The 12,474-nt window shown below is 36.1% G+C and overlaps 1 protein-coding gene across 7 annotated transcripts in view; it reads right to left on the bottom strand.

Moving 5' to 3' along the window:
• CNTN1 (contactin 1) overlaps positions 1-12,474 on the bottom strand; it is a 228,759-nt gene that overhangs the window by 44,314 nt on the left and 171,971 nt on the right. For all 7 annotated transcript variants that reach the window (XM_072361291.1, XM_072361338.1, XM_072361299.1 and 4 more), the window contains 4 exons: positions 11,644-11,761; positions 9,912-10,062; positions 9,292-9,419; positions 6,554-6,729 (listed from right to left, as the gene is read on the bottom strand). In XM_072361291.1, the coding sequence (XP_072217392.1) occupies positions 6,554-6,729; positions 9,292-9,419; positions 9,912-10,062; positions 11,644-11,761 (573 nt within the window). The remainder of the gene's footprint in view (positions 1-6,553; positions 6,730-9,291; positions 9,420-9,911; positions 10,063-11,643; positions 11,762-12,474) is intronic.

Genomic DNA, 12,474 nt, shown 5'->3' with positions numbered 1-12,474 from the left:
TAATTACTGAATGCCTAACTCTATGTGACTGAAAATCATTTCTTTCAACTGAAACTTCTGGCCTCAGCAAGAATGGAGGATTTTATGTTACTAGGAAGCTAACAGGGCCTTTGTAATAACAAAATTATGTAAGAATCTGGTAGGCAGAGATGAAGATGTTTTTAAAATTCCCAGACTCTGAACTTTAGATGTGTTTTAATGCACACCAGGAATACAATGATAGAACAGTTAATAAGAGGTACCTTGGATTAGAAGAGATTCTTGAAGATTAGATTCCTTTTTCCAAAGCTAGCAATAACTTAATTTTTTTTTTGTAAAATCTATACCTAAAACTATGAACTTTAAACACGTTCACCTGAAACATTTTGTTCCTGCCAGTAGAGGATCTGCTATGTGTTAGATAAAAGTAGTACAAAAAATCCAACAGCTGTTGATGAATGTTAATGTAAATGTAATTACAGTTATTTTCCTAATATTAAAATAACAGATGACACTGGGACAAAAATGTCAGTGCAGTTCCAGTGTCTCTATCATGTTCACAGAAGATCTTATCTCACTTTATTTCATAAGCCACAGTTGGCAAAAAATGATGGTTAAATAAAAAAAATCAGCAGGATAATGATAGCCATTCCCAATAAAGAACCTCTTCCCTCAGTGAACTATACTTAAATGTAAAGGAAGAACAGTGCTAATTCTAGCCCTGAAATGTGGACTAGAAAATACTTCCAACAAACACATTATTCTTTCCCATTCGGCACATTGTTGTGAATGCCTCAGGATACTTTACTTTGTACCAATACATCTGTGGTATAGTACCCTGTTACTTCACTTCCAAGAGGAAAAAGAAAAGTCTAGATACTTGTTCACTTGTACTCATGGCTCATAGCTATGGCTGATGAAGAAAATTCACTATCAACTACCAACTATATTTCTATGGGTAGTACTTAACTTGTGAGACTTTTTCAAGTCCTGTTTAACTTAAGCAGAATCATAGAATGGTTTGAATTGGAAGAGACATCTAGTTCTATGCCCCTGCTGTGGGCTGGTTGCCAGCCACCAGCTCAGTCTGCCCCAGTCCTCATCCAATCTGGCCTTGAACATCTCCAGGGATGGGGCACCCACAGCTTCTCCTGGAAGCATGTGCCAGTGTTTCATCACTCTCTGAGGAAAGAATTTCCTCCTAATATCTGATCTAAATCTTCCCTCTTTTATTTTAAAAATGAGCATCTGCTGTGTGATCCTATCAAGGTGAAGAAATGTAAAGAGAAAGTGTTCTTTTCTTGGATTGCATGCATGTTTTTTTTCTCATTTTAAATCTCCATCAGTGACCACACTACCGTATAATGTGATTTTGACACAGAACAATAGTGTGGTAAGAATTATGTAATATATCCAATATAAATTTGGATATAAGGAAAAAGACCTTTACAGTAAGGGTGGTGAGGCACTGGAACAAGTTGCCCAGAGAAGTGGAAACCTTGGGCTGGCTGCGTGATATAGCTGTGGTGTCCCTGTTCACTGCAGGGGAGCTGGACTAGATGACCTATGAATGTCCCTTCCAACTCTAAGGATTCTATGACTCTATAATACCTGATGAACACAGCTGGATATTAGACAAGATCTAACGCTGTTTACAGTCTCCTACTATCTTACGTTACCACAGTCTTATATCCTGATGCTAATATACATTTTTTCCACAGATTCTTTCTTTGGCAGAACTATGTAGATATTTCACATGGATTTGGGCAGTTTGTGAGGATTTACAATCATACAAAGTTACTTTCTTTTTTTAAATTCTAGAACAGTAGTTGGCATATCTTATCCTTTTACACAGACTACATTTCTGTAGACTGTTTAACATTTAGTGCTGGAAATAGCATTGTGGATTAATAATATGTTTCCTCAGTGCCTTCTGTCAGAGCTAACTGCTTGTTGGCTTCACCCTCAGCACTATGTCTTCTACTTTCCTACCCCTCCTTACTTTTAACCACTGGCTCCATCCATCCCATTCCATGCACTACATTATTATTAAGATTTTTTTTCCCCAAATCTAGAGAAAATATTTGACTTCAAACTTACTCCTGTCCAAAGTGTCTCCCTGCTGCATTAAGACACTGGTAGCAATGGGTTGAGACAGTGACTTCAGAGAGTTCTGGGACTTTTATTCAGAAAAATCAAGAGCTCAGATGATTTGGTTGGCCATGCTTCATGAACAACCTTTTGCTCCCCCAGTATTCTAATTCTTCAGTTCTCCTCCTGAGTTTTCTATTGATTTTCTCTCATACAGCTGTAGCTAAGCTCAACAGTCTGCAAGGAGGATTACCAGTGAAAAAAAAAAAAAAGTAAAAAAATTAAATGAAAACCTTTATATCTTTTCTGCTGCAGTGGAGTGAAAAGGAGGGATTTATACAGTGAAACTGTATATTCAGTCATTTGTTAAGCAGGAACATACTATGTCTACTATGCCCAAGCAGGGAATCACCATTCTCAGCAAATTATAACTTAGAAAAACAAAACAGATATTAATCTATATTAATCTAATAGGATTTTTGCAGTCCAACTTAATCTGTGTGTGGTTTACAAAAATGTGTTTTGGATAACTTTCCTTCTTGGTAAATGTCTTCAATCTAGAATTCATCTCATCAGTTTTATACATCAATAGTGTGGATGTTGGTATCTGAATTAACCACCTGTTGCAGTCAAGGCAAAGAAATAGGCCCTTTTGTGTGTGATATACCTCAATATAAAGTTGCTGTTTGGCCACACATCTTCAGAGTCCTATGAACGTGGACTGCAAAGCTTTCTGCACTTTGAAGAGGAGTAAGGTGAGTAACATTTGCATAAGTGGAAAATGACACCAGTAACTTTTGAGAATACAGTGAAGTCCAGTCTATACTGTTGCAGTTACGCACAGACACATTAGATTCAGAAGCAACTTCAAAAGCAAAGAGAGCCTGAGCTACAAGCCCTGCAAATTCTGCACCAGACACATTTTGTCACCTTTCTGTCATGTCTTTGGAAACACTGGAAAGCACAATGCAGGGGCCTGACTTCAGAGTCAGTATGGATTCAGTAGATCTTAATTCCTGCTCTGTAGCAGTCATGACAGTGAGGTGTGTCAGCACAAACTCATACTGTGCTCCTCATTTAGTGAGAACTTTTTACTTGATTGCAATGCTACACAATGCCCACCACCAGGGAGCTGGGCCTGGGATCTCATAGCAAAGGTTCTATAAAAGAAACTCAATCATTAAAGCTCCTGTTAAGGTAAAGAATTCCTAAGTGAAGAAAAGAGAAAGTGAAGGAAAGGGAAAGGGAGAGTTAAGTTATACAGTACTTCTTCCTGATTATCTATACAAATGAACTAGCATGTTATAAAAGTGTATTAAAAATACAATGATACAGCTTCACTTTCACATTCTAAGGAGAATGTTCTGTAATAAACTAAACATCAAAACAATACATTTGTTTGGGTCATGTATAGTTTTTTTCAATGTATTTTAGAAGTAGGTCTCTCAGTCTTTAAATATACATGGAAAAAAGCAGATCCATAAATAACAAATGACCAGACATCAGATGTTTCCTGATTACTCGAAGCACTACATCTGTATGGGACTTGAAAGGATGTGTTAATGTCTTGTTCCTCAATTAAATAATAAACATAAAGTCAAAAGCAAGCAATTTAATAATAAGATTTTGAAGAATGCATTTGATTCTTTGAAAGTTAACCAATTAGTATATGTATTTTTCATTTCAAATATCACTGTCACACTTGGTCATGCAAAATCAAAACAGCATTGAGAAGCATTCTTTTGATAAATCAGTCTTAGTACTAATGTAATGCAAATTAGCTTTGCCTTCAACAAATGGTGTCATTACCAAAGCTTCCATTTAAAGAAAAAAAGACTTACGCAAGTATTTACATGAATTTCATTCTCATGTCAGAATGTTTATGTGATAACAATATCAAAACTATTTTGAGAACTGAAATACTGCTTCTCTATCAAGCTGATCTGCATGTCACCACAAATTATTAGCAATATTCTTAAAAAGACAAATTAGGATCCTTCATCAACAAGAAATCATAGCATAGAGGGAATGTATTATATATCCAGTGACTGCAGTGTTCACAATGGAATATTATTTCTTTCATGTTTGAGAAGAGTTGTGCGGCAATACAAGAGTTAGAGCTGTTGTGACAAATGCGCAGCAGCTCATGCCTTTCCACCCGATAAAGCCTGAGCAAACCTGCCACCCAGTGACTTCAGCTGAGAACTACCAGAGGTACATAAGCAGTAGACAGGAGGAAATTCCTTTGCTCTCATGTGAAGGGGAATAAAAAGCACCTTTCTATTAGAAAATTACACATGAAACAGAGTTTAATGTTTAACATGCATATTCCTCTTAATTGCACCCTACATAAACATGTATACTGTGTCCCTTCCTTTTTTTTTTTCTTTTTTCCTTTTTCTTTTTTTTCCCCCAATTTTCCTACATTATTAATTCCTGAACCCTGAAATATATATATATATATATATATACATATATATATATATATCTTGGCTACGGACATCAAATGCCATCCTACTGCCCCTCTATCCTGAGTGATGAAGACTGAGTTGCCTTTGGAAGAGAAACAGAAATTACTTGCACTTGCTTTGCATTTGAAAGCACAGAAGTAAGGCCACGAAAAGTTAATATTTCAATTATTTATACCAGTATTGATCAAGTGCAAAAGGAACACAAACTAAGAAGTATGCCTCAGGGAAACAGAGCTACACTTAGACAAATAAAGTAACTGATGTTTGGTTTTACCTTACTTAGCTGTCTAAATGAATTAAGAGTTAGTCACACCTCAGCTACTTCTGTATCCCATGAAGTACATATCTCTATAATCTACTGAAAGAGACAAGTTACATCTAGCACAACATCTACACAAAGTGAATGACCTCTCTCTTTCTCTCTCTGGACCATAGAAACAAAATAGGCTAATTTGTTTTTAAAAATCAGTCACTTCAGCGAAGTGTTTAAGATACTGGAGAGATAGTCAGAATTTAGGATCAGAGCTCCAGGGCCACTATCTATAGCTGAAAGATGAGATTGTAAGCCTAAACATTAAGTTAAACTGCAGAAAGAATTATGGCCTTGCACACTTGCTGAAGCATATATTTAGCCCCAGACTCATTCACTTGAAGCGTTTTGATAGAAAGTGCCCCAACTTTGGGATTAAATTTCAGAATAAAATTCCTAAATATATGTATTTATATATTTATTTTCCTTTTACTTTCACAGTTAAGGGGAAAACCCAGAAGTGTATGTCAATGACAGAAAATTTTTGTTAAACACCTGATAAGCAAATGCAGAAAGTTCATTTGTGAAGCAACATAAAATACATTTTTCTACTTGCATAGTACTCTGTTAATAATTTTGGACATAAATTTTGGGGGAGCTAGTTGCAGAGAAGACTTTGTATCTTTGAGTTCCAATATTTTTCATTTGATCTTAGCATAGCTACACTGGCTTTTTGGACAAAGATTTGTTCGCTCACTGATAGAGAACAAGGTGACTTCCTAGGGATGTTTACAACTTAGCAAATGAGTAGACTAAGAACTGGTTTGTTCCAAATTAGAATAAAATAGTAATGCCTGAAATATCTCCTCACATGGACATAAATAGATATTGAAAAACAACAACATGAAAAGAATCTCTGCTTCACTGAAAGATCAAGTAACATTGCTGTTCTAGGACTCCGCAGGAGGGACTGTTACAAGGTAGATAATTTTGAAGATACTGACGTTAGAGACATTGTTAACAGCCTTTTCTCTTCACATCTCCAGCTCCTCTTCGGAGCATGAGAAGAATCTGTGCCAAAACTTGAATATTTTTATATCATTTAAACTGAGAACAGAATAAATAAATACACTTTCGGCAGCCACTCTGAGGTTGCTGTTGAGTAACACAATTTATCATTAGAAAGGACTTCTGCTCAAGGTATTAATTTTGAATAAGCTTGACTGAAGACTGAAAAGAAATATCCATACATGCAAACACAGAAGGTTTGTAATTCGTCTTCATATGTGCCAAAATGAGCGTCTTTGTATTAACTTGTTTAGACTTCACACAAACTCTTCGTGCTCAGTGTTTACAGACTGCTTGACTCCTACCCACCATCTGGCCCAGTCTTGTGCCAAATTCCAGTAATGTTGAGGAGAAAAACATGGGCAAGTTAAAGTGAATACATGTGCATGCCTTTTCAAGATAATCTGCACCCTGCTTACTATCAGGTTACCTACTTACCAGCTATACTTACTATTCATCAGGGTGGCATTTAACTGAAGTACCAAAATACTCATGTCAATTTGAATATCTGAATTCAGGTATCCATCTGCAAGTGTCTACATGTCTAGAAGGTGCCAACATTGTAATTTTCTGCTGTATTCTTAGCTTATTGTATTTTTACAGACTTGGACACACAATAGAAAAAGTAAAAAAGCTATTCACAATAAAGAAAACCAGGCTTTCACAAACTAAATAAGGACCAAGAGTATCTTACCATGACGTTCCTTTCATAATGTTCATGCTCTTTCTCAAAGTCTATTACAAAGCCATTCAGAGACCAAATAAATGTCAGGTCTAATGTGGGATCGTGGGATGCAATGCATTGCATGGTAGCATTCTCTCCAACGGTGACATCAACGTTCAGTGGTGCTAAAGTAATCCTTGTAGCTTCTGTGAAGTTAACAGCAAACATGGAAAATTCCAATAAATATTTATTCAAATGCAAACACAGCTCAGTAACTGTTTGATTATCTATGAAACTACTCTCTCCACTCTATTTCACGTGTTATTCATGCAGCTATGCTTGAAAGAAACAAATTAAACAGAACAAAGGAAAACTACAACTGAAATGCCTCATACGTATTTAGCTGCCCTTTGAAAATGGCTGTTTCAGATTCTGAATCATATTATTAACTAAGCAAAGATATATTTATTCACTGACTACTTCAGGTAGAAAGAAGATACGTAATGAAACTTATGCGATTTGTGTTGAATTTCTTGTTTTAATTACAGCATTTCTTAAGGTTTAAAATAAATCTCCTTAACAAGTGGAAATTTCTATTCAGTTGTCAGGCTGAGTCAGAATTCCATTACAGCATCACAGGGAGACCTTAATTTATCTGCTGAGAAACAATATAAGGGATCTGTAACAAACTATGGAAACAGCTATGTGTGGAAAGAAAAAGAATACAAGAAAAGGAGTAAAGCTGTACACCTCCCAGAAAAGCATCTTATCATTATAGAAACAGAAAATGGAAGGAGTTCATGATGCTTTCTAGAGATTGGTACATCCATCAAATTCATATGGTAATTTAACAGTCTTGGAAGGGACTCACTGGTACATTCCTTTTCTCTTAAAAATGGTCATACAATAAAAAGACACTGAACATCATCCCTGGAGGCATACAAGGTCTGGCTGGATATTTCCTTTGGTGACCTGATCTACTGGGTGGCAACCTTGCCCATGGCAGAGGGGTGGAACTAGACAGTCTTCAAGGTCCTTTCCAACCTAAGCCATCCTATGACCTACTCCTCATACCATGACATGTAATATCTTTCTCACAAATATAGAGTGTACCAAATCCTGGAAGATGACAGCAAAAAGCTATTATCCCTAATTAAGATCCAGGTTTCTGTGTGCTTCAAAGGACATAAAATAACCCCAATAAATGCATTTCTTGTCATTCTGATGAGGAGAAAACTTCCCAGAGTCTACTCTAGTAATCCAAAACATGTTTAATACTGAGACTGTAAGGATGTCACAACTACTCCGTATCTCAGAATGAAGTATCATGGTGCACTGGAGCAACCTTTTAACATCTGATCTCTAAAGTCCTAGCTATGGACTTGTTTTAGGATACACAATGTTTTCTAATGTTATGCCTGTTCATTCTTTCTTTGATTCTACCATCAGTGAATTTCTAAGTCTTTATATTAAGGACTATTAATTAAAGAAGCTGATAAGAAGCAGTGAACAAACAGCTTGTGAAAAAGGCCATCAAATTTTACAGTGTCTGTCAGCTTTAGTTTAACTTTTTAATTTCCTGTAGTCACAAGCAATCTCTGAAAAATTTTATGGGTCATACAAAGTGCTTCAGAATGCCATTTTCAAAGTATACTTTGTCAACTTTCATTATTATTCACCATGTGAAAGTAATCTTAAAATATGTCATTTGACCATCTTGTTTCTGCAGTGATGCAAGGGAGGCATCTTAGTCTTTTGAAACTCCTTTTCTGATGGAGTAGAATACCCCAAGACTGGAAACTTCTTTATAGCTAGTTTGCGCCATATGATGATATGTGGTTTAAGAGTTCCACTGTGCAGATTTACTATGCAAATGTTCATCCTGATTTTAAAAGTTATGACTGAGACTAACACCAAGACATGTGAAACTACACAAGATGATATAAAGCAAATACGAAGCATACTTGATTAATCAAAACAAACTCTTACAATACCCTTTCATTTGGTACAATCAATCAACTGGGAAAAAATGATTTCATCTGATCCGAAGATAGAGACTCATTCTTAATTCAGTGCTTCAATGTTGTGGTATTAAGCTCCCATGTGTAGCATGATTTTTGGAACAGACATTGAAAAAATAAACATCTCTCCTACTGTCAGTGAGACTTGGTAGACATAGCTGTTCATGAATGTCACGCTTTCTGCCCGTGTTCTACAGGTACTTGACATCAGATTTAAAATAGTTAGGGATATCAGTATTTAATCAGCAAATAATAATACCTGTAAGCAAAGAGAATTTTGTAATGTGACCCTATGTCTACATACTCCTATTGCACAGATTTAATCTATATTTATTAAACTGCAATGCCTTCTCAGTCTTGCTCACCTTGCCAAAAAAAAAGAAAAAAAGAAAAAATGAAAGATGGTCAAATAAGGGCCCCATTTCTCTTTACTAACCATGGTCCTCCATCCATTTTTGAGCGAAGCCACTATGATCTTGAATGAGTCCATCACAGTATGCCAGTTTAATGGATCAGATTTAATAATTCCTGGAAACTGACATGCAGTCTCTGAATGGGTGAACATATACCCAGTTTCTTCTGTGCAAAACATTTTAAAAGCCACAACTCATTGTTTAAAGACCCGTTAATTTAGAAAGGAAAGATATAAGATGGCTTGCAAAAGTACTGCAATGCTGGGAGTGAAAATTAGCAATTTTGAACTGGAGGATTCTCCCCAGTACAAATGTATGCAAAGCAGAGGTTTACCTGTCATTTCCAGAACACCAGTGCTATTAGCTTTTCCTCGGTTATTTTCAGCAAAACAGGTGTAGCGGCCTTCATCCAGCTTTGTGACATTGACAATTTCCAGGCTCCCATCATCCCAAATATGTATGCTATAGAAAGTGTAAGCATTAGAGCAAGAGAAGTTTGGTATTTGGATCAGAAAGAAATACTTACAGTCAGAATTGCATTAATCTGAAAGATAACACAAAAATATCTTGGAATCTCATGCCTGACTGCTACATATATAAACACTCCTATATTCAAAAAATATCTAAATAGATTGAGGCATGACTAGATGCCTTATATTGCTGGAGCAAGAGGGTCTACTTTCATTTACCAGTAGTCATTAAAATATTTTTCTTACAGTTTTGTGATACAATTCAATTTTGAAATGTAAAGAGCACCAACCACACTGGCTAAAGCTTCTTGCCATGCATGTCCTGCCAGCACTTTGGACCCACAGTGCCAGCTGTATCACTTTCCTGAAACTATACATTCTCCTGCCAATGATCTCTACAAAAATAAGAACTAGCTTGCATGCTAAATAAAAATACAAGGCAGCATTTTAAGACTCATAGTGTCCACTAACAATCAATACTAACCGGCTCCCATTTACAAGCAATTCTGTTCCTTTGCTCCAGGAGAATTTTGGCTTGGGAGCAGCTTTAGGTTTGCATTCAATGATTACACGCCCCCCTTTAGCTGCTAGGATTTTCTTCTTCATAGGGTTCATTTCAAAAGTAGGAGGTGAAGCTGAAAACAAAATTTAACATGAGTACTCCTGTTAGAGAATTTTCTGAAGAATGCAATTTGTTTGCAACAGTAAAACAAATGTAAATAACAGAAATATTGAATTGTATACAAATGTCCAATATTCAGACCAGTGAGAAAAATATTAATGATACAGAAATGTGATGAGAAGCAGACAGTGACCTAAAAGAAACAGCAAAAATCATTTAGATCTAATACTGTGTTACAGCAGTTTATTTTTGTTCACTTCTGAACTTCCATCGAAGTTTAATCTAACAAGATCAAAGCCAACTGAAATCAATGGAGAGCTACTTCTTTTCAAAGGCCTTTTGATCAGTCCTAATAAAATTTAGATTCCTAGAGGCCCACTTCTATAAGAAGTATCTCACTACATCAGACTTTCATATAACACACTGTTTTTACTTTTCTGTGGTTCTAAGCCCCTATCTAACAACTTAAAGGTTGTTCCCTTCTCTTCGCAGCTTTCTCTTTGACCAGCTATCCTTAGGTGTGCTCTGACATGTACAACAGTAATGAGTAGAAAGCACCACACTAACATACCTTAGATCAGAGCTGTGCTTACTAATTCTTTCTGTATTTATAATAAAATATGAGAAAAATACTTCTAGTTACTTTGTATTTTAGTGAACCATCCCCTGTTAACCATGTCAGCAAATCCATGCAGAGCTTGGGGAAATACAGCTATTAGTAAATTAGGGTAGTACTAAGTCTGCTTAAACACCCACATCTTATCAATCAGTACGTTTGAAGATGCTCTTGCAGAAAGTGCTCCTTTCTGGGCAATTTAGTCTGGTGCTGAGTGGCAATGGCAATGGAAGAACAGCATAGTATTGTTGTGAAATGTGTTGGGGAAGTCAAAAACAGTTTAGATCCAGATCCAGAAAATCTGGATACAACCATGAGACAGAAAGAACCCAAGGTGACTGCTCCAGGGAAATTTACTAGGAAAGCCATGACAAATAGCCACCACACCTGCTCTAATAGCATCACTAAAAAGGTAGGAAATTATTTTAGGTCTGTGTAGGCCTATTGTAGGCCTCTGGATCTGAAAGTCTACAGGACACTGGTTTGGGAAATATACAGGATTAATAACTATCCTGCTACCAAATGGGACAGCTATACTGCACACAAAAATTGCAACTGGTCTTAATGGGCCACAGAAGGCAAAACCAAAGGCAAGAATAAAGAGGAAGATTTAAAAAGGCCTGGTGACCGGCAACATAGCTTTGAAAAACAGAGGAGTGAATAAATGACTAAAAGAGAAAACACTTATCAACCTGTTTTGCAAGCTTGACCAAGCAGTCAACAACTCCATGTGCTAAGTATAACTTCTGTGTTATCATTTCCTCTGTGCAGTAACAACAGCAGGCAAACATCAGAAAAAATGTAGTAAACATTCTCCATAGATTAGTAACTTGGTTGCTCTTACTGTTGCCAAAACCCAGCTATAAGAGCCCAAATAATCCCCATCTCACCTAGATTCAGGGAGGGTTCATTCCTTCATCCTCACAGTACTTTTGTTACTAAACAATGCCTGCAAATAACACAAATAATCTCACTCACCCACAATCTTCAATTCAGCATTTGCATAAATAATTCCATGCGTGTTTTCTGCTATACATTGATACATGCCAGCATCTTCAAAGGTCAGGCTTTGAATTCGTAGTTCACCTTTCCGGAACTAAAACATAAAATCAGTGAAATAATATATTCATTATTTATGTTGAAGAATTCCCATCCATCCCACCCAGTTGCTGTTTTTTTTTCTTTTTCTTTTTTCCAGTAACTGCTCAGAAAAGATGTAACTTCATGTAACATCGAGTCACTGACAAGACTTTAAAAATCTGTTACATTCCCAGTGTTGTGTATATAAGTCAGCTGGAGTGCACAAAGTAGTGGAAAATTAAAATTATATAAAATATAGAAATATTTATTTTAAAAGAGGACTCATATTCCTTGTACTGGTTTATTTAAAAAGTCAGTTTTCTACAAGGAATCTTTGTTTTGAGCTAAGTAAAATACATGGTTAAAAATTATCTGATTTAAAATCAAGATATATTATCAAAGCGATTGAAATATTTTTGCTGTTTTCCACTTGGAAATCATTTCACAGCATTAACACACAATATAATCTCCTGGTGCATTACTGGTGAATTACACGCTTTCTGACATCTAGCATGTAAATTGTGAGCGAAAGCCAAGTTCAGTAGGGACTGTCAAGTAATTTGCTTGTAGAATTACTTGTTTGTAGTAAGTGCAGAAGCTAGAAAAGAACATTGTTATTTTCTAATATAAGCCATCTCCATATGGCAGATCACGACATCCCTGTTCTCCTTCCAGTCCACATTTTTCTTAAGATATGCAGACAAAACAACTCTGCCTTTTTGTTTTCTT

This window comes from Excalfactoria chinensis, chromosome 1 (assembly GCF_039878825.1).
Source record: "Excalfactoria chinensis isolate bCotChi1 chromosome 1, bCotChi1.hap2, whole genome shotgun sequence".
Taxonomy (NCBI): domain Eukaryota; kingdom Metazoa; phylum Chordata; class Aves; order Galliformes; family Phasianidae; genus Excalfactoria; species Excalfactoria chinensis.
Note: the sequence above shows the minus strand (reverse complement) of the source record. Positions and strands in the feature narration are given on the sequence as shown.